The sequence below is a fragment of the Anguilla anguilla genome, chromosome 11 (genome assembly GCF_013347855.1).
Source record: "Anguilla anguilla isolate fAngAng1 chromosome 11, fAngAng1.pri, whole genome shotgun sequence".
NCBI lineage: Eukaryota > Metazoa > Chordata > Actinopteri > Anguilliformes > Anguillidae > Anguilla > Anguilla anguilla.
This window is the reverse complement of record NC_049211.1, coordinates 24,440,843-24,460,695: the sequence shown is the minus strand read 5'-3', so window position 1 is coordinate 24,460,695 and position 19,853 is coordinate 24,440,843. Positions and strand designations below refer to the sequence as shown.

Here is a 19,853-nt window from a genome sequence, read left to right as displayed (position 1 = left end):
AGGCTAGCCACGGCTACTATTTTATCGACATATTGAGAAAACGTGACCTACTTAGCCAACGTATATCAGCACTTTGTATTTCATGCAGCCGTTACTACAAGTCACGGTAAAGAAATCCGCATCTAAAACAACCCACTTTGGGAAATGTACTGAAATGAAATGGCCACATGAAACACATTCTTTCAAACTAAATTGTGTGAAATAAAATCGAAACAAAAACATTTTATGAAAAATAGGGAAAGAAAGTGTTTGGTTCTTTGGCTATTACATATTCTGTAGGGAAATTCTATAAATGCCCCGACCCCCTGGTCACCAACGTCCAGCCCCCCATGTTCTTAAGGCATGCTCTTAAGGCATGCCTTGGCTACTTTGAGACATGTTTTTTTTTTTTTTTAACTTGTTATTTCATTGAAAATAAACAGCACACGTGACAGTGATGTTCGATTATTATCCATTTATTATCCATATTTCCATACCGCAGTTCAGTGAACGAATCACTGAACTGCGAACGATAGTCAGTCAGTGAACTACCAGTTCACGTTCGCGAACGAATCGTTTCATGAAGTGATTCAGTACACTTCGTTCACCCAAAAGATTCACTCTTTTGAACGAATCGTTCGCGAACAACACAACACTAGAGTTCACACGTGAAGCAAGGGATACGTCGGAAGACATTATGGAACGAATAACTGCGCTTCTTTTTCTTTTACAGGCGACAGTAACTGTTGTCAACACAGGTAAAATATTTATGTATTCATGTAGCCTACGTGATGTTAATTTTAACTTAGCCTATAGCTATTGATTTATGATCGTTTGAATAAATCACCAGCTTGGTTGAAAGCAAACCACCCACTTGACAGCGGTGGATGTTTGTGCGGGTAAAAAAGCCCTCCAGTTGGTAGAAACGGATTGGTTCAGCGAATTTGTAATTAGCCTACGTTACTTGTTTTCATGTGAATGTCTTATGTATAAAAAAAAATTTCGGCAAACTTCTGATGTAGCCTATAGGGCCTGGCGGATCCTAACTGTTCGGGCAAGTGGAATACCTCATGCAGTTGTCTGATCGGACAAGTAAAAAATAAATGTGATAAATATGTAACGTTATCATGAAAATAAACAGAATTTAAAAATATATATAAATATTTAGGGCATTTAAAATGTTTGAGTGATTCAGCTACTTCCATTTCCATACTACAACATGGTGTTTTTTTCCCATAAAAACGAAAGGGAAAGTGTTTATTTTTAAGGTTTTGTAGGCTACATCTAAAACTACTTTTTAGCCCTTGCAAACTGTTATTCCTTGTATCAAGAATTCGTCAGAGCTAAAAGATAGATTTAGATATTTAAAAAAAAACCTTTAAGAAGCCTCAAGAGGTTATGTTTTCATAGTCTTTTTTGCCTTTGCTACACCCCCCCGCCCGCCCCCCTTTCGGACACCCACCACCACACCAAGAGATCAATTCCACAGGAAACACTGCAACAACTAAAAACATTTCATTTGGCTCAAATTCCGTTTAATCTGTTACCTTAGACTGAGACCAACTCATAGCCAGAGGATAGTAGCCTATTACGTGTTAGCCGAGCCGAATTAAACTTTTTTAGTTTTTATTTCACGAATAAATGTGACTAAAATCTTCCACAAACGAAAATGAGGCGAGAAATGGGTGTTAAAATAACTGCATTTTAAATACAGCTTCTGTGAATAAGTATCGGCTCGTAGCCAGTAGGCTACTAGCCTCTGTTGTAGGGGTTGTATGGCAAGCCGTTTTAGCTTTAATTCATTTCTAGAGGATATCGCAAATTCAAATTCTAACTAGATAGAATGCAAATTGTTGATATCAGAAATTCAATTGTAGCTAGTTATGTGTATTTCTGATATCAGAAATTCGGTTTTAACTAGTTAAAATACAATTCTTGATATTGAGGTGTAGCAAAGGCAAAAAAGTTTAAGACTATGAAAACATAACCTCTTGAGACTTCTTAAAGGTTTATTTTTTAATATCTAAATCTATCTTATAGCTCTGACGAGCTCTTGATACAAGGAATAGCAGTTTGCAAGAGCTAAAAAGTAGTTTTAGATGTACTTTAAAACCATAAAAGGTTTGTTAACCCTTGTATTGTTTGTAAATATTGAAGCAAGATAGGCCTGTATTTTGAGTTATGGTGGGGTGAGAACAATTAAAAGAGCACACTGTCCATCTAGAAGTTCTACTCTTCAAGAATATAGGACTATATAACCAAAATTGATACTCAAGAAAAGTTACATATTGCACTTTAAAAGGGACACTCTTCTGCTAAATTAACTGTTACCATGACAAAATAGTACTTAGTTAGAATGTTTTATCTTTTTATTTAACAATATAGTTTGAGCTGGGTCCACATTCAAAGCCCTCTCTCTGTGTGTCTCTCTCACACTCAATGACAGAGTTTATATGCATTGTCCATGCAAAAAAAGTAAAAAGTGAGAAAAATGGCTTTAAAGATTCTGTTCTGTTACATTCTAATTCTACTGAGAAGCATGATACAAAAATTTCCTAACTAACTTAGATGCTTGATTAATGTATTTTTTATTAGCTAGTTTTATCTGTATTAATTTCTGGACACTGCAGCAGCTTGTGAGACTGCTCCTCTCGTTACAATCATAATCGTCACTAGAATGCAGCCCTTTTAGCCTAACTCTCAGTTTTGCTAGCTCTATACATTCACAAAACCTTAAAAATAAACACTTTCCCTTCCGTTTTCATGGGAAAAAATCACCATGTTGTAGTATGGAAATTGAAGTAGGCTAGTTGAATCACTCAAACATTTGAAATGCCATACATTATTATTATTATTTTTCGCGCTGTTTTGGCGATTTGCCAACAATTTGCGGCCGCGACATCCGACGGGCTTCTCCAGGTCACCATTTTAATCAGATGTATTGTAGCCTACCATTATAACAGTAGGCTAGCTCTAGATTTTAAAAAAATGGTAGGTCCGTTGCCTACGTAGCTCAGCTGGAACAGGTTCCGCTTCGGCTCAAACAAACACTGTTTATTTTCAGATAACGTTACATATTTATCACATTTATTTTTTACTTGTCCGATCAGACAACTGCATGAGGCATTCCACTTGCCCGAACAGAGTTAGGATCCGCCAGTTGTCATCACCGAATGATGGTTAACGCCAGTGCTTCAGATGGGCAGGAGCCGTCGGGACTTGTATATGAGTACCGACTCTTCTTTTGATTACCAACATTAATTTATTTTAAACAGTATGTATTTTGAGGAGTAGGTACCGGCACTTATTTTGGTCCAATTAAAACACTGGTTAACACTATTGTATTTTGTAGGCTAATATTTGAAGCGCCCTACCTACCTTTTCCTTGTCTTTCGGTGGCTGAAGAAAAAAAAGTGACGCTTTGACCGACCGTGCGACATTCGCGCGCTACAAGTCTTCCGACCACCTCAGAAAGGAGCAAGCACGGAGCGCGCGCGGCCTAGGCTCTTTTTGAAAATAAATATGTGGCCGCGGCAGTATGGATTTGAAAGCGCATTTAGGCAGAAATATTTAGAAAGCTTAACGTTTTTAATTTAATTTAATTTAATTAATTAATTTAATATATAGGCTATATTCAGTTTATATATATATATATATATATATATATATATATATATATATATGTATATATATATATATATATATATATATATATTTCTTTTCTTTTCTTTTCTTTTCTTTTCTTTTCTTTTCTTTTCTTTATTTATTTTTTAATCTTTTTTTTATTATTATGTTGTGGCGGCAAGGATTTTGCCGTGGCGCCACGCCAGGAAAAGGAACCAGGGAAGGAGTGAATTATCACATGCATGAAGCCTTGATGAAGTGATGACATTTTATATCCAAACTGGCTACTGTTTGGCCGAGGCATACAAGCGCGAGGCAGTATTTCTAGTTCTTCATGCCATGCATAGCTATTTCTGAAATACTGTGGCTTAAAAGGGTAAATATCCCTCTAAATATGAATACTGTAATTTAAAAAAAATGATCAACTCATTAAAATTCTAGGATTGCAATTGTGGTTTGAACAAAAGCCAGCATGCGCATTGGTCCCCCAGGGCTGAATTTGAGGACCACTGAACTAATAGATATTCCCAAATCTAAACAGAACAACATGCAGTCACCAAATTATTAATACCAATTTAGCACTTGAGTACACACACTCCTTGCACAAAAATAAATATACCATTAAATCTACTCACAAACTCTGTACTTACCTTGGTACTTTTGCCCCAGTCAGCCAGTTGATGCCATGTTTTTTGTTACCTGCCTTAAAATTCGCCTACAATACAAGCAAGGAATAAGAAGTCATAAAAATGATTATTGTAATGCTGTGTGTGTGTAGTATAGTTGAATGACATCAATTGCTGTTAGAGGACATTTTGCATGGAATATTACTGAAAGTTAAAATGCAAGTTAACAAGTCAAATTTCACCTCAAATGGAATCTACTTTACTTCAGAGACTATAAATTTGCATTTGCATTGTCTAATAAGCTATTACACGTTACAGAAAAGATAGCTTCAGCATGGGGGAATCGTAATTTCCCTGGCATCAAATAAGTCTGGACCAAACGATCCTGGTGTGAAAGCACCCTCAAATAGGCTTTATTCCCGTCTCACTTTCCCCGGGCCATTGCTTCCCTCCCCCAACTTCCCCTCGCTGCAGCCAGTAGTATGGAGCAGGATCACCTGACATCCAGAAGATGAAGAGACATGGGTCTCATATGTCGATTGGTGTCTGCTAGCGGCTAGACATTTTCTTCGCTAACTCGGTTTGGCTAGGCATGTCTGAAGGTTGAAGTTAAATCAAATTTGTCTTTTGAATTTATATATAGTTTAACTGTTAAAATATAATTCAGCAACTCTTCTAATGAATGTTGGTATGTTTCCCCACAGGTTCACACTCAATGTGGGCATTTTCAACATTTATTTACGGGCAGACCCAATTCCCAGAATTCAGTATTTCGGTATTTCTGGATGATCTTCAGGTGCTGTACTATGACCGCAACATCAAGAAACTCATCTCTCGAAGCGGACCAAGCTCCACAAAGGGAGTTGAAGATATTATGCATCTAGGTGCAAACATTGTGGTAGAAGGCATTTACAGTAACATGAAACATCCCACACATGAAAGGTTCTTCGCCAATCACACTGGAGGTGAGCTGAGTGCGGGCAGGTGTTCAGTTCAGGCCCCGTCCACATTCAAAAGACCACACTACATTAAATTTCATTACACTATTATACAAAAGGGCCATGGTTTGTCCGTAGCGTGCCAGCTTGCCATACTGGTAAGTTTCCTGTTTGCTGACTCAGAGGATTGTTCAGAGATGGGATGACCCTATGATCTAAGTGAATTTTTGGAGAAAATAAGAATCTGTGATAAGGTTGTTTGACAAAACAACTCAAATATAGTTGTTGAAGCCCATATGCAAGTTGGCAAAGTGAGCCAGTTACATCATCTATAGTAAAAAAAATATCCTAAATGTAGGGTAACGGTACACTCACAGAATCAATTACTAACACAGCCAGCAGTAAGAGGGCATTAAGACTCTTTCTGTGAATCAGTAGTCAATGTTTTGGTTTTGTGAGTAAACTAGACTAAATGTATTCTTATTATTTTATACCAAAGTGTGTCTAGAACATACTGTGGGTTGATGCTTGAAACTGCTGGCTTATTTGCCTTTTTATTTTTTCTTTGTTTTGAAGGAGTTCGTGTTCATCAGATGCTGGCTGGATGTGTGCTGGACAATGACAAGTCCAGTCAGGTCATGGTGTGGGATGCTTATGATGGAACAGAAGCGGCACATTATGGCATGCATAATTGCACAATCAACCCTCTATGGCCACAGCTTATATGGATCACACAGGCAGCAGAGATTTTTCAAATGGATTTAAGAAATATTTATCAGCCTATTTGTATCCACATACTGAAGTACTATCTGGAGAAAGAAAAGAACATTGTGCTTAGAAAAGGTGAGGATTATAACCTATAACATACACCTGACTAAAATGCATGTTCATTACACCCTGATATACTGTACAGTGTGGAATTACTGTACTGTTACATTTCCAGTGGCCAAGAAAAATTGTGTCCCAATAGGTTTGCATTTAACTATATATTTTACCTTATTTTGTTACCTTAGTATATGTTGCAGTTCTGATTGGTTTGGTATGGAGGATCTTTGGTCTGACCTATTGCTGGAGGGCCCAGACCTGCCCTTTATAGTTTTAATGATTTGCATGACCAGGCTGTTTTCTCTTATTTTTTGTTATGTTTCATATGTAAATGATTTTCTGGCTAAATTGCAACTACCTTTTCTGGGCTTCAGTGTCTTTGTATGTTGCAGTGCTGTGGATGTGAGGAAAGGTATATTTACTCGATAGCGCCGCATTCGGCTATATAAGGTCCAGCCCCCATCACAGCAATAACCTGTCATTTTTCTCACTAACTTTTGTATATTTCCATCCCATGTGAGGAATCTCAGCTTCCCTGCGTCCCTGTATAACAGCTGCTTCTCTGGCTGATGCACTGTTGTTTCCCCCCTCAGAGCGGCCCAGAGTCAGACTAATCCAGAAGACATGCAGGGAGACTGGAGTGGTGAAGGTGAGCTGTCTGGCCACTGGCTTCTACCCCCGGCACATCAACCTGACCATGCTGAGAGACGACCGTCCCATTCCAGACGAGGAGCTCACTTTTGGGGCGGTGTTACCCAACGGAGACGGGACGTACCAGACGAGCAGAACCCTTAGTATCAGTTCGGAGATAGCGAGAGAGAAACACCGTTACACCTGCTCTGTCACACACCTTGCTCTGGACAACAAGCTGGACATCAACTGGGGTAATGCACGTAAATACTGTACATATTCTGCAGCACATTATTGTATTATTGTGGAGTCAGTGGGACAGGGTGGAAGAACATTGCGTTTTGTGCAAGTGCATATTTGTAAAGTCTGCTACTTTCCATAAACATTAACCAATTTACTTACTGATTTTGTCAATGTATTACACTGTTTTACAGAATCAGGGGAAGGTGCTGATGTTGCAGTCATCAGTTCTGTGGTTGTAGTGCTGGTTCTGGTTCTGGTTCTGATATTTGCCATCCGTGCGTTTATCGTCTATAAGAAGAGACGCAGAGGTGAGGGCATAACCGGTATTTATGGGGATGTGTGGAATGGGGAAAGGGTGTAATATTGTTTTCCTGATAAATTTCTCTTTTTACAGGCATCTAGACCTCCTTTGGATACTTGCTTGCTAAAGGTAAGTGTCTAAATATTAATGTTTACAGAGGAGTATACTGTTCTGTCCCTTCTGAAGATGTATCACTGATGGTTTGTGCTCTCAGTTTTAGAGTCTGAAGACCCAGCTTCACATTCCTCTATCATTTAGAAATCCTTTATTGTACCTGGTCAGGATGAGTAATTTTCTTTTTAGTATTCAATGGAATTGCAGACTCTGGTAATTATGGTTCTCTTGCTATAAAATAGTCAAGTGCCTTACATTTATTGGTGCGTGTGTTTGCTGTAAAGTGGTATATTGAAGTGCACTTCAATGGACATGCAGACCGCTATCTGCAATTGCCACGACACTGTCAACATCCCATATGTGTATTATCTTATTAATATATTGTTTTCGTTATTAGGGGGGCAAGCACCGCAGGTGCTGAAGCCACTCTTGTTTTAGTTTTAGTTTTATTTGTTAACTTTTCCTGCCAATGCAACTTAACTTCATGCATAGCAAAACCCACTGAACTTTGCACATCTGTAGATCACTTAGTAAAGGCCCTTGGGCTGCTGGCAGCTCGTCATATTAAAGTACTGCTCCAATGCATGGATAGGCCCCATTGTCTGGTATTGTCTGGGCCATGCTAGCATCATCCAGGATGACAATGCCTCATTGTGCACCAGCAACCCCTGCTGGTTGGTCATTCGCTCTCACTTTCAGCTGTGCCATGCGTCTTCCTCCAATGGTATATCTGCTTAGACGTATTTTTGAATTTTGTGTACAACACCAACTTCACAGTTTCACTGATCTGGGCAGCATGTTCTTTAGCCTTTACCTACCTTACTTGAAAAATGGACCAGATCTATTGTGAATGCAGTTACTGAGAAAATTAAGTGCAATGAAATTAAGCTATTTTGCATTTGTGATTATCTGGTCACTCAAGTGTCATGATGGAAGCATTGCAAGTTAAATGAAATGCATTTGCCATCAAGTCTTTATGTGTTGCTTTCAACACATAACTTGTATTATTCAAGACACTTGCTGCTACTGCAACCCACTCAATATGAACATTGCCAATAAAGGGTAATTATCTGTTTCGTAGTAGCTGTGTTTCCCCCAGCAGAGGGCACTAGTGGCGCATTATGGAAAAGTATTGGGGTCAGTCTTACTTGAACAGAACAACAAAAGTCACTGCATAGCAGCTTTTCCACCGCATGGTACCAGCTCAACTCGACTTGACTCTACTGGTCTGCAGAGTTTTCACGTCATCTTTTGGTATCGCCTCAGCTCGCTTGGAACCTTGATGGAGGTGATACCAAAAAAAGTACCAGGTGCCAGGTACTATCCACAACTTTTACCCGATGGCAAACCAAAACTGTTGAGTAGAGTCGAGTTGAGCCGGTACCATGCGGTGGAAAAGCGGCTCAAGAGACACAGCACTAGCTACACGGAGAGAACTAGTTTAAACTATTAACTTTCAGTTCTGTTAAAAGATTTACAAGAACACAACTAAGTTTATCATTGGTTAATCATCTGCTTTTGCATGCTGCGGATTCCTTTTTGTGTTGTTTTGTTAGATCTTTGGCCGAGCCAGTGGACGATTCACCACCCATGAACAGTGAACTAGTGCTACAGAGGAGAAGACGGATCAGCACTTTTGTTTTGTTTGGATTTTGTTTTGTTTGGATTATCCAATTATTTTGACTATATAGCTTTGTATATTTGCAGATTTAAATAGATCACTTCAAATACGTTTTTTATTTTTTTAATTGCAGTTTCCATCATTTTTAATTGAAAAATCAGATATTTAACTAATTCAATTAAGGTTAGGGTAATGAAAGTTGAGTCTGAGGGTTGAGGCAATTCACAGTTGTGTTCAGCAGCTTAAAGAAAGGTTAGGACATGGGTTTGTTTTTGATTTTGGATGAGACAAAAATTTTCTCTAGTAGCATGGCCTATGGCCAGTACCTATGACCATAAATAGATTTAGAATATATTCATATTTTTTTCAGGGAAATTATTATTTTGTAAATAACCTCAACCATATTATTTTGCATTTGTATTATTTAATTCATGATTTTAGCTTTGTTTTTCATCAATTCTAAATGAGTAATTAGATGTTTTCAAAAGTACCTATGGTTTCAATTAAGTTTTAGGGCTCAAATTAGGGTTAGGAAAATTAGGAAAACAGCGAGTCTGAGGGTTTGAAAAATGAAATGACTAACATTTACAAAGCATAAATCATCTGTTTTCATAGCTTACATTTTTTAAAATTTATTATTTTATGTAATAATCACAATGAAATTTTGATGCACTACTCATTACACTGTTTTACAGACCCAGCAACACCGGTGCCATTCTATGTTTGTAGTGTTAGTTCTGGGTCTGATCTTAGGCATCTCTGCATTTGCTTCCTGTGAAGGGAAGACTGTTTAAGAGCCCAGGAAAGAGAGGTAGCGTTTACAGGGTCATCATGACTTGACAAAGGGTGTTATTGTGGCCTCAAAGCGTTCCAAAAAAATGAAAAGATAACTGAATTGCGTTGGCCAGAGGTGGTTGTGGCACAAATAAACCTAACAGAGTGTTTGTGTCAAAGGCAAACACACACACACACACACACACACACAAAAAGATATACATAGCCTATAGCAGTATTTATATCCTTGCATGGAATTAGAGCTTCAAATAGCTTTGTGTAAATCCTGAAATTTACACAATGTTATTTTAATCCTGAAAAAATATCCAAAATCCTAAAAATAAAGAAAATGTTTGCAGGTTGGCTGGCAGTGTGTAGTAGTGTTTAGTGATCATAATTATGTTGCATTTGAAGATAAAGTGGAATACAGATGTTTTCACCCGGCAAAACATTCTGCAAATGTTCAGATACAAATAAAAATCTTTTGTTAAACAGGCGTGGAAATGATTTCTGCTTTGTACACAAGGGCAGTTCTTAAATTACAGAGCTGCTGGGCCTTAAATTAGACACAGATCCATCTTCCACAAGTTAGCTTACTTTCCACCATAGGTTCACTTCTAATTTGTCCATTTTGTGAATCGTTTTATTTTTTTCCAATGTTAAATGAATGTACCGATGACACGTGTCCTTTTCGGTCAAAATGACAGCACAATATTAAAATTCATGCGTCAACTCCCAAGTGGCAAAGACCTACTCCTGGTTCCTATGTGTCATGAACATTTTACATTAAAATGATTGTACATTTAAATACGCTTTAAATGTGTAACAGTCATTTGCAGATTTGTGCAGATTTCTGTTGATGAAATTATGTTTTGATATGCAAAGGGTATTGAATGAAAACATGAAAGCTTCCACGAGGTTAAGAACACCAATTCCATTCATTTAAAAAAAGACAAAATGGTGATATGTAGGAAGAAATAACCAAAAACAAAGCAGATATAAATACTGGAAGCAACAAGAAAACTTGAAGGTTGGCCTTTTGAACATTCAAAAGAATACATCAATGGCATTCCTACTATAGCTTCTCTGCTAATGGGTGAGCATGACAAGGACAACCATCTGTGCCTCTACTGAAATGTCTGTCCAGGAGTCCAACATCCTTGCCTCTTTTTGTCTTTGAACCACCAATCATTTACACGGGTCACTGGCTGGTGATGTAGTTGTACTTGTGCACCACCCAGAGTTACATCTTCTGTATTCACAATGAAAACAACGATCTGGTGTAAAGTACTAACTGACTCCTGAAAGTGAGAAAGCAAATACTGAACAAGTACAGAAATCAATGTTCTGTTCAAAGGGCATCTCAAAAACAATTACAGAGGGAGTCGTTCTCAAAATATAACTGGTGTCGATTCAGAAATACATTTATGTACATTACATTGCTGATTATTCAATCTTTTTTGTGAATTTCAGTGTAAGGGATGCAAGATTTCTTTTCTTTTTTAAAAGGCAAAATCAAAAACTAGTCACTATATCTTATAATTACTCCTAAGAATAAATTCTTTCAAAACATAAAATTAAGACATTCCATTATACAGTTTTGGCAGTTTTAAATATTGTTCTTGGTTTTTTTATGCACAGAAAAGGACATATGGAGACTAAATTCATTGCACATACAACAAAGGTAGGGTGACAAGTCTTGATCTAGTGCACAAGATAATCATTTGTCCTGCCATGGGGGGCAGTCTTTGGAAGAGCTGGCTTTAACGGGACAGACTATTTTTGAGATATAGGGAAGGGGAGATGTTATGTCTTTGGAATTAGGGAGTGAGGGGGGCAAGGAGGGCAGTACGTAGTTTAGGGTCGTGCTCCGGGGAAGTCAACCCTCGGGCACAACCCTCGTCTAAGTCCGTTCGTCAATTACAACATTCACTGAAAACAACGAAACCGGTTTACCATAGAAAGAGTTTCCTTTCTCAGCACGCAAAATAAACTCGTTAGCACGGTCCTGGGATCGTAGCTTGACCGTCCTCGGTAACTGACCTGCGTACGCGTGCCAGAATCCGGTCTATCCTTTAATCGCCACTTTAAATGCAACCTTTCATAACAACGATGCTTTTTCCCTCGTGAAGAAACAGGAGGGGGGGGGGTCCTCCTGAGGGAAGGAGGCTAAAACGCAAGGTCAAAAGACGAGATCGAAGTTTTAAAGTGACCTTTCGGAGCGAGCAGCAAAGACGTCTCTCGGCCTCTCTTTCACAGTGTGGAGTGCTATGACAGCACTGCTCCCACACATACAGCTCTGTTTTCTTTTCCCAAAGATTTTCTCATTTTATGTTCGAAAATAAAACAAACAAAAAAAAAACAATCCTATATTTTTTCGCTTTGATAAGTTAGTTAATTGGAATATAAAATAATTGTTCTAAAAGTAAGCAACAGACAATAATACAACACAAACGAACCGAACAGATACAAAAAATCAACTGTTTTAACAGCAATATCTTAATAAGAAAATGCTCTAAGAGTTCGTAACATTTGGCTTTGAATGCTATGAAATGAAAAAAAGACCCTACTTCAGGAGAGAATGGTAGAGGTCATAGAATGTTATAAAATTATTAAAGGATAAATGAGCTGGGATTTGGTAAGAGCTGGAGCTGGGCTGAAACTGGTGGCTGTATATCCATAATAAGCCACTCTTTTAGGGAGGCCTGTTCTCACTTGCCAGGTGTAGATCCCATTCATAGGGCTTACCAAATGGCCACTACATTCATCTCTTAATATTCATAATTCATAATAATTCATCACTGCTTGGTTGGCAAAGTATTCCTAAATGTTCAATGAAAAGAAAAGCACTTTGCTTCTCTCTCATCCTGGCTAAGCAAGACATTTCTTTTGAAATGTTTAATATTCCCTTATTACTGTAATAAGAGATTATTGGGACAGTGGATCCATCTGCAAATGGATCCAGCGGTGTCCATGAGACTGTAAAGTGACCATAAGCACTTTCGGAGCTGCCCCATACCAGTGTCAGTGTAGCCCTGTAGGGTGAGAGGGTGTTCTAACAGGAGCGGGGATGTGTGTACCCTCTGCTCCTCATCCTCAGCTGGGCTGCCCAGTGGAACAGGGGACAGAGTTTGTGGTTCCCTCCATGCAGCTCGCTCGTTTGATAGCCACGTCGCATTTCCAATGAAAACTGTCCCCAGAATCACACATACGTACGATTAATTTACCTTTAGTCCAACCCGACATGGGTCAAATACATAATGTAATATTTTACCGTTTTTACCGTTTACATAGGGGTAACATACAAATTGTCAGTAATCTGAGGGAAGTTTACTCAGTGGGTTGTCTAAAGCTCTAAGGTAGTTCAGTTGCAGGTTTGGTACCATGCACACACTACTGATCTTTGTGTGTGTGTGTGTACATGCACGTGTGTAGCTTTGTGTTGCTGGATGACTTAGCGTCTCGCCCTGCTCTCTCCCTGCAGATGGACCCCATGGAGCTGGAGACGGACGCACAGTCCCAGGGCAGCGCCACGTGGCTGGTGGACCCCAAGGACTCCAAGCGCACCATAAGCACCAAGTATGAGACAACCATATTCTGAGCCGGCCCACCGCTCCGCCCCTTCCTGCCTTTCCCCCACCCCTTCTGCTCCGTGCCTTCTCACTGTGACTCCGCCTCCCACTGGGCTGGCCCCTCCCCGTCTCCTCTCTCTTTGCTCCTCCCACTTCCTGCCACGGCCCCGCACTACCGGCTCTGGCCCACCCCGCAGAATGCCCCTCCCCCCTGCCGCCCTCCTTCATCCGGCCCACCTTGTGCCCTTCTCCAGCTGCTGCTGCGACTACAGCTACTTCTACAACTCCTGTCTCAACCGACTAACCGGACTTCACTCACCTGCTGATCCCACCCACCTCCCCTCAAACCCAGCTGCCTCCACGTCTGCCCCTCCCCTGACCTTTTGATTTCTCTGATTGCTTTTTCTGCTTTCATCTGTATCCTCCATGCTATTGGTTGTTTTCCAACTTTTATAATTTGATCTATAATCATATTTCAGCCCGGGGACTTGATGTCCAAGTTATCAACAAGCTCTACTTGTTCTTTGCTTTTCATTTCTTTTGTTAACCAGATAGCTTTTTGTTTTTTCCAATTAGAAAATTTCAATGAGATTTTGGCAGTAGGCCCTGGAGCACACATTTTAATTATCGTTTGTTGAGTTGTTTTTTCTTATACCAAAGTGGCAGTCATCTTAGGGCAGGCTTTGCGCGATGGACACACTGTATTTTTTATTTTTTTTTGGGTTGGCTCAACCAGACCAGACCAGACCAGACCCCATGCCACCAACCACCCTCTCATCCAAGGTCTTTCACTTTGGGGACCTTCCTCTCTCGTTCCTCTTCAGCGATGCAATCTTTCCCTTCTGGCACTCGTCCTGTCTTGCCAGGTTTAGACCACTGTGAGGAGCTGTGAAGGACTGCTTTCTCCCTTCTGTTCTCCATTAGTCACCTGCCTGGAAGTTTAACAAATAAAACTAATTAAAAAATCTTTGCGATCTAGCGTTGCAAATTTGACACAGTTGGTCATCAGAAAACTATTTTTGCTAAACTTATTTTTTGGATCAGATTTCACTAGAATAAGATTCTAGAATATTCCTCCCTGCCCTTGCTCTGCCCTGCCCTGCCCCATTGCTTACTCTTTTCCATGTGGTGATGACACCCATTGGTCTAAACACATGCGCTTGTTAGAGTTTGGAGACCGGACCCCACTCAGCTGGAAAGAGGAGTCCGATGTCAGCACAGTTCCACTGTACTGTACTGTACAGGATTACGCTGCACTGTGTGAGATTATACTTTGTATAACCACCACCAGTAACATCAGCAGTGTGTCTCTCTGCAAATAGGGGAGAACCCAAGCTGCCTTTTTCTACTTGACTTGTTTCAGTACTCTTTTGTAACCTAGCCATCAGAGGAAGTCACACTGTGATGTGAGTTGCGTTTGTAGTTAATTTAGTACTATAGCGGTTAGTAACTCTGAAATAAAGGGAGGTGATATTAAGGTAGAGGATATCCCGCCCTGTGGATTAATGATGCCAGTCATTCAGTCCGTCTCTGTGACGGAAAGTGGGTCTGGCAGGAGGGGTGTATCTGCAGCAAAGAGTGCACATTCTGTATTCATTTATCTGTGACTTTTCAACACACACCACGTAGAGGATCTAACAGAATCACAGCCACCTTCATTTTGAGTCTTTATTTTTTGGTGTGTGGGGAGGGCTCGATCTGCGGTGGCATCCTGAAGCACCAGCTGCACGGCCACATTGAATCAGTAATGTGCAACAGTAATTAACATACGAGAATTGAGTCTGCAGTTGGATGTACACAAGTGCACAAAAACAGCAGGTTGTAAAACTCCTTTAACTGGTGAGGTGTGCAGTCTGCTCCAGCATCGCATCAGAGGAGCTCACTTTGCTCAGTAAATAACCGATAACCTCTGACTCAGACCAGAAACCACGATGAGAGAGATCAGTAAGATACCCCACTGCAGCGAGAGATTGTACCGCAGGTTAGTTACCAGCGCGGCCTCTCTGCCTCCTCCAAAACATCAGTGAGATCAGTGGATCGACTACTTAGCACAGGGATTGTTCAGCAGAGGCTAATAACTGAGCTTGTGTCTGTGAGCGTTCAGGTGCAGGTCCATCTCCCTTCATGTGAAGTGAAGAGAAACTCCAGTTCATTTCAAATGTGTGTCAGATGGATGATCCCATGTCTGTGAATGGATTCCTCTAATTTCACTTGGTCTACCTTGGGAGCGACTGTTAAACTGCCACAGAGACTTTTTGTGTATTTAAAAAAGGGAAGCCCTGAGGAACACTAGTGCTAAAGATTGAGTGATACCCTCTATCATCTACATTTCTGCACAGCAAATAATATACATGATAGATGTATGACACTTTTTTCCATTGGCCTGTGCCTTTCTTTTCTGTTTTCTGCAACATGTCAATGTCCCTCCTTGCCTCCTTTGTTTCTATTTAGTTCATTTGTTTTTTTCATTCTTTGTGTGACTGATTATATCTGCATGACTCCTTCAAATAAAGCAATGCTCAGTGAAATGATTGTGAAAGGTAGTCTGGCCAAACATGAGCTAATCATTTAAGGGCACCTGTGGTAATTCCTGGCACACATTTGGTTTGGAAATTAATTTTTTTTTTAAATTGGCCGACCCAAGCACTTATCAGTCACCCTGGTGCTTGACGTATCGAACAGCGGGACTAAGCTGTAATGGTGCACTTCCATTTTTAATGAGAATATCTTGGGTGCCCTTGAAGTTTTTCTGCGTTGTTTTTTTGTTGATTTGCCATGGCATGTTTTCTCTTCTTTTAACCCCAGTGTTCTTTGGTTTTGTGTGTGTTTTCCTCCATATAGCTGAACTCCTGTGTGCACGTGTCCGGACACCAGGCTGTGAGTCAGGGAGGGAGGGGTGATGCGCTGTCTTGGGGGAGCAGAAGGGTTATTTGTTCCTGTCAGGTTTTTTGTGGGGGGCGGGGAGTGTTGGGGTGGTGGTGCCCGTTTGATGCTCGTGGGGATAAGCACTGTCATTTCCCCACACACACACACACACACACACAGATCCCAACACATTGACCGCCCGCTCCCCACTCTCCCCGCCCTCACTCACACTGTGGAGGAAACATCCTGGGATGATCTGAACTGTACCCCCCCTTCTCCCCTGTTACCCCAAAACACAGCCTTCCTACCCATCTATATGCAAGGGTGTGCCTCAACCATCCCTTCTACTCTCTGCCCCCCCACACACACACACATATACACACTCTCACACACACACACATACACACTGTCTCTCTCTCACACACACACACACACGCACACGCACATACACACACATACACACTGTCTCTCTCTCTCACACACACACACATGCACTCTCACACGCACAAGCACACACACCTGTGGGATATCAGAGCATGTTCACAGGAAGACTGGAATCTTTTGCGGACCTCTTAAATATGGTACTGCTGTTATATTGGGGATAAATCTGCCCTGTCTGCTCATAAAGCCCCATCCTGGCCCTATGGAGCTGCATTCCGTTCACTTTAATGGGCATCTTCACAGCCTCACATGACATACACTGGATAATTGGAGCCATGGCTTAGATTAATGATTCGCTCAGGTTCTTAATTAAGAGTTCAGGTGGGGTCAAGGGTCATGTGATGTCACTCGTGACAGTGATTGTGCCTGGGGCGATTTTGTCAAAGTGATCAAGTTTTGCATATTATTTTTCTTTTCTTTTGTTAATTCTTTAGTTATTTGTGCAAAATCAGCATGCACCATATGCAAAACATACAACTAATAATTTGTCCAGTGTGGAAATGTGCTTTTTTCCATGCGTAGCTGACCTAATCAACAAAGAAAAGGGGGGAAGAGAACGACATTTAAACGTAGCAATGAATTTAAAATCCAGGTTCAGCTGAAGCTGCATCTATGGGCAGATCTGTGACGGTACAATTGTGTCCAAGACGAAAGGTACTGTTAGCAGGTACACAGCCCTGAGGTTAAGTCACGAACAGAAAGTAAGGTACTACCAGGCTCAACCACCAGTCCTTTAAGATTTTTGAGCCTGTGAGCTTAAGGAATCCCCTTTAACACTGTAACCTGATTGTTTATAGCATTGATTGTGCTATTAAGTCTGACTACACGCTTGTCTCGTGGGCTTCCTTACTGCTGTGGACTGGAGCTTGTTTGACACTACAAAGAACAGGGATTTGGTTTCATTTCTTTAAAAAAAAGAAAAGAAAGAGAAGTGTAGCTTTTATTTAATTTAAAATAGCTGTTTTCTTTCATTTTATGTTTTAACTGTACTGATGCTGGAACTGTTTCAGGCTGACGCGAGGTTTGCTGATCAGAATAACCCCAGCCATCTATCGATAAAGTTAGCGAATGATATTCAAAACGCATATTCAGATGACGAGTTTGTCTTTTTTACGCTCGCAATTTGAACCATAAAACAAACAACAACAAAAAAAAAACAGGGTCAGATCCTCAGAACTATGCCGGGTTTCTGCCATGTCTTTTGGAAATTCTGTGTGTTATTCAGATGTACTTCATGGTGCTGTGGGTTGAGCGTATAGACAGCAGTCACCTGGAGGTTCGTTGGCCTGGCTCAGTTCTGGCGTTTGCACATTTGCTAATTGTGATGGGTAGTACATTGGGACTAATCTGTAATATTGATAATGACTATAATGAGATAAATGGTATTGGATTGTAAAGTAATCCCTAGCGATCTGTATTTTGATACTTGAATGATTCTGCTTTTATAAATATATATATGTATATGGATGTATGTAAGTAATGTTTCATTTTTTTTTCTTCGGCCACGTTTGTCGGAACAAGAGAGCCGACAGTGCTTGAAAAGCTTCACATATCAATGGTACCCATCCCTGACCTGTCTTGGGGGTGAAAGGTGAACGGGATCGGACTGAGAGATCTAACTCAGACAGACCTCAACACAGGCACACAGAAACAGACTGTAAATAATCTTGGGCTTCCAGTCTTTTTTAATTATTATTTTTCATAATTGTACAACTAATAAATGATAAAAATGGCTACCAAAGTTTTTTTTTTGCTTGATTTATTTGCGTGAAACAACTTTAATAGGATGTCAGTTCCAATTCATTTTCTATTTTTATTTGTGTTAATTATGAATCTGTGATGTGTAATATAGAAACACTTGAGTGTGTATCTTGGAGGGTTATTTTGGAGTGTAAAGGGAACTATATTGCTATCTGAAACTTTATGCCTCATGCTTGGTGAGTTCCTACCAGTCGTTTCCTGTGCTTGGGGCTGTTTATTCTGGTGTGGCATGAGGGTGCACTGAGAGTTATGTAAGAGAGTCGGATCTTCAGTCTGCTGAATTCCTGTGTAGGTTGTGGCTTTGTTCTGTGGTAAGTGATAAACTATCAAAAGAGAATGTCACTTCAGAATTTGTTCAGTGTGTGATGTGGTGCTAAGTTCCCCCCACTCTGGAATCCTACAACATAAATATTACGAGTACAGAGCAATATTTTAATTCTCACACGTGGAAAATATTACACTCCTATCATTCAGTGGAATTGTTGTGTAAGCGCTTTGTCTTTGCAGTGTTTCTGTAGAGTGAGCAGGTATCTCGAAACAACCAGCTGACACAAGGATTTGTCCTCTGACTGGTTTATTCCCTGGGAAAGGTACGGATAGGCTATTACTCCAATTTACACAGCACCGCTTAGCTATAGCTTCTTCCATTCAACAAGAATACCAGAACACTGCTGCTGCCTCTTCACGCACTTTTTTCTCTTTTCTTCCCTTCCACACTGCGCCACCACCTTTCTCTAAATTTTTAATTTACGGAGGCCTTATTTATCTGGTGATATTGTGCCATCCCATAATTCCAAATTGCTACAGTGAAAATGCACAAAATCCAGTACATGAATACCTGGGAAGGTCTTCAAGAATATTTTGGACTTTGCAGAAAATGGTTTGATTTCATAATTTTATTGAATTTTAAAAAGTGGTATGTATAAAATTGAATGAACATTTTGGAGGATTTTACCATCCCATGAATCCAGATTCCTACTGTGAAAACACATTTTCATGAATACCTGGGAAGCCGGACTTTAAATATCTAGTTGAGTTCAACTATTTCATTGGATTATTTTATGTCATTTTTAAGAACGGCGTGCATTTATCTTAATTGTCATTTTGGAATATTTTATACTCCTTTGTAGAGCGAGGAGTCTCTGGGGAGGGGAGTGTGTACGGTATGGAATAATGGATAATAAACAGATAATCTAACATCACTGTCAAGTGTGCTGTTTATTTTTAATGAAATAACAAGACTTTTTTAAACATGTCTCAAAGTAGGCTACTATTTTATAGACGACATTTTGAGAAAACGTGACCTACTTAGCCAACGTATATCAGCACTTTGTATTTCATGCAGCCGTTACAAGAAATCCGCATCTAGGGCTAAAACAACCCACTTTGGGAAATGTACTGAAATGAAATGGCCACATGAAACACATTCTTTCAAACTAAATTGTGTGGAATAAAATCGAAACAAACATTTTATGAAAAATAGGGAAAGAAAGTGTTTGGTTCTTTGGCTATTACATATTCTGTAGGGAAATTCTATAA

The 19,853-nt window shown here is 40.0% G+C and overlaps 1 protein-coding gene across 1 annotated transcript in view; it reads left to right on the top strand.

The window, feature by feature from the left end:
• Positions 1–613: 613 nt before the first annotated feature.
• Positions 614–19,853, top strand: part of LOC118208018 (DLA class I histocompatibility antigen, A9/A9 alpha chain-like) — a 41,481-nt gene continuing 22,241 nt past the window's right edge. Inside the window, exons 1-4 of the mRNA XM_035382280.1 lie at positions 614–737; positions 4,934–5,194; positions 5,744–6,010; positions 6,586–6,876. Of these exons, the coding sequence (XP_035238171.1) occupies positions 677–737; positions 4,934–5,194; positions 5,744–6,010; positions 6,586–6,876 (880 nt within the window). The 5' untranslated portion in view covers positions 614–676. The remainder of the gene's footprint in view (positions 738–4,933; positions 5,195–5,743; positions 6,011–6,585; positions 6,877–19,853) is intronic.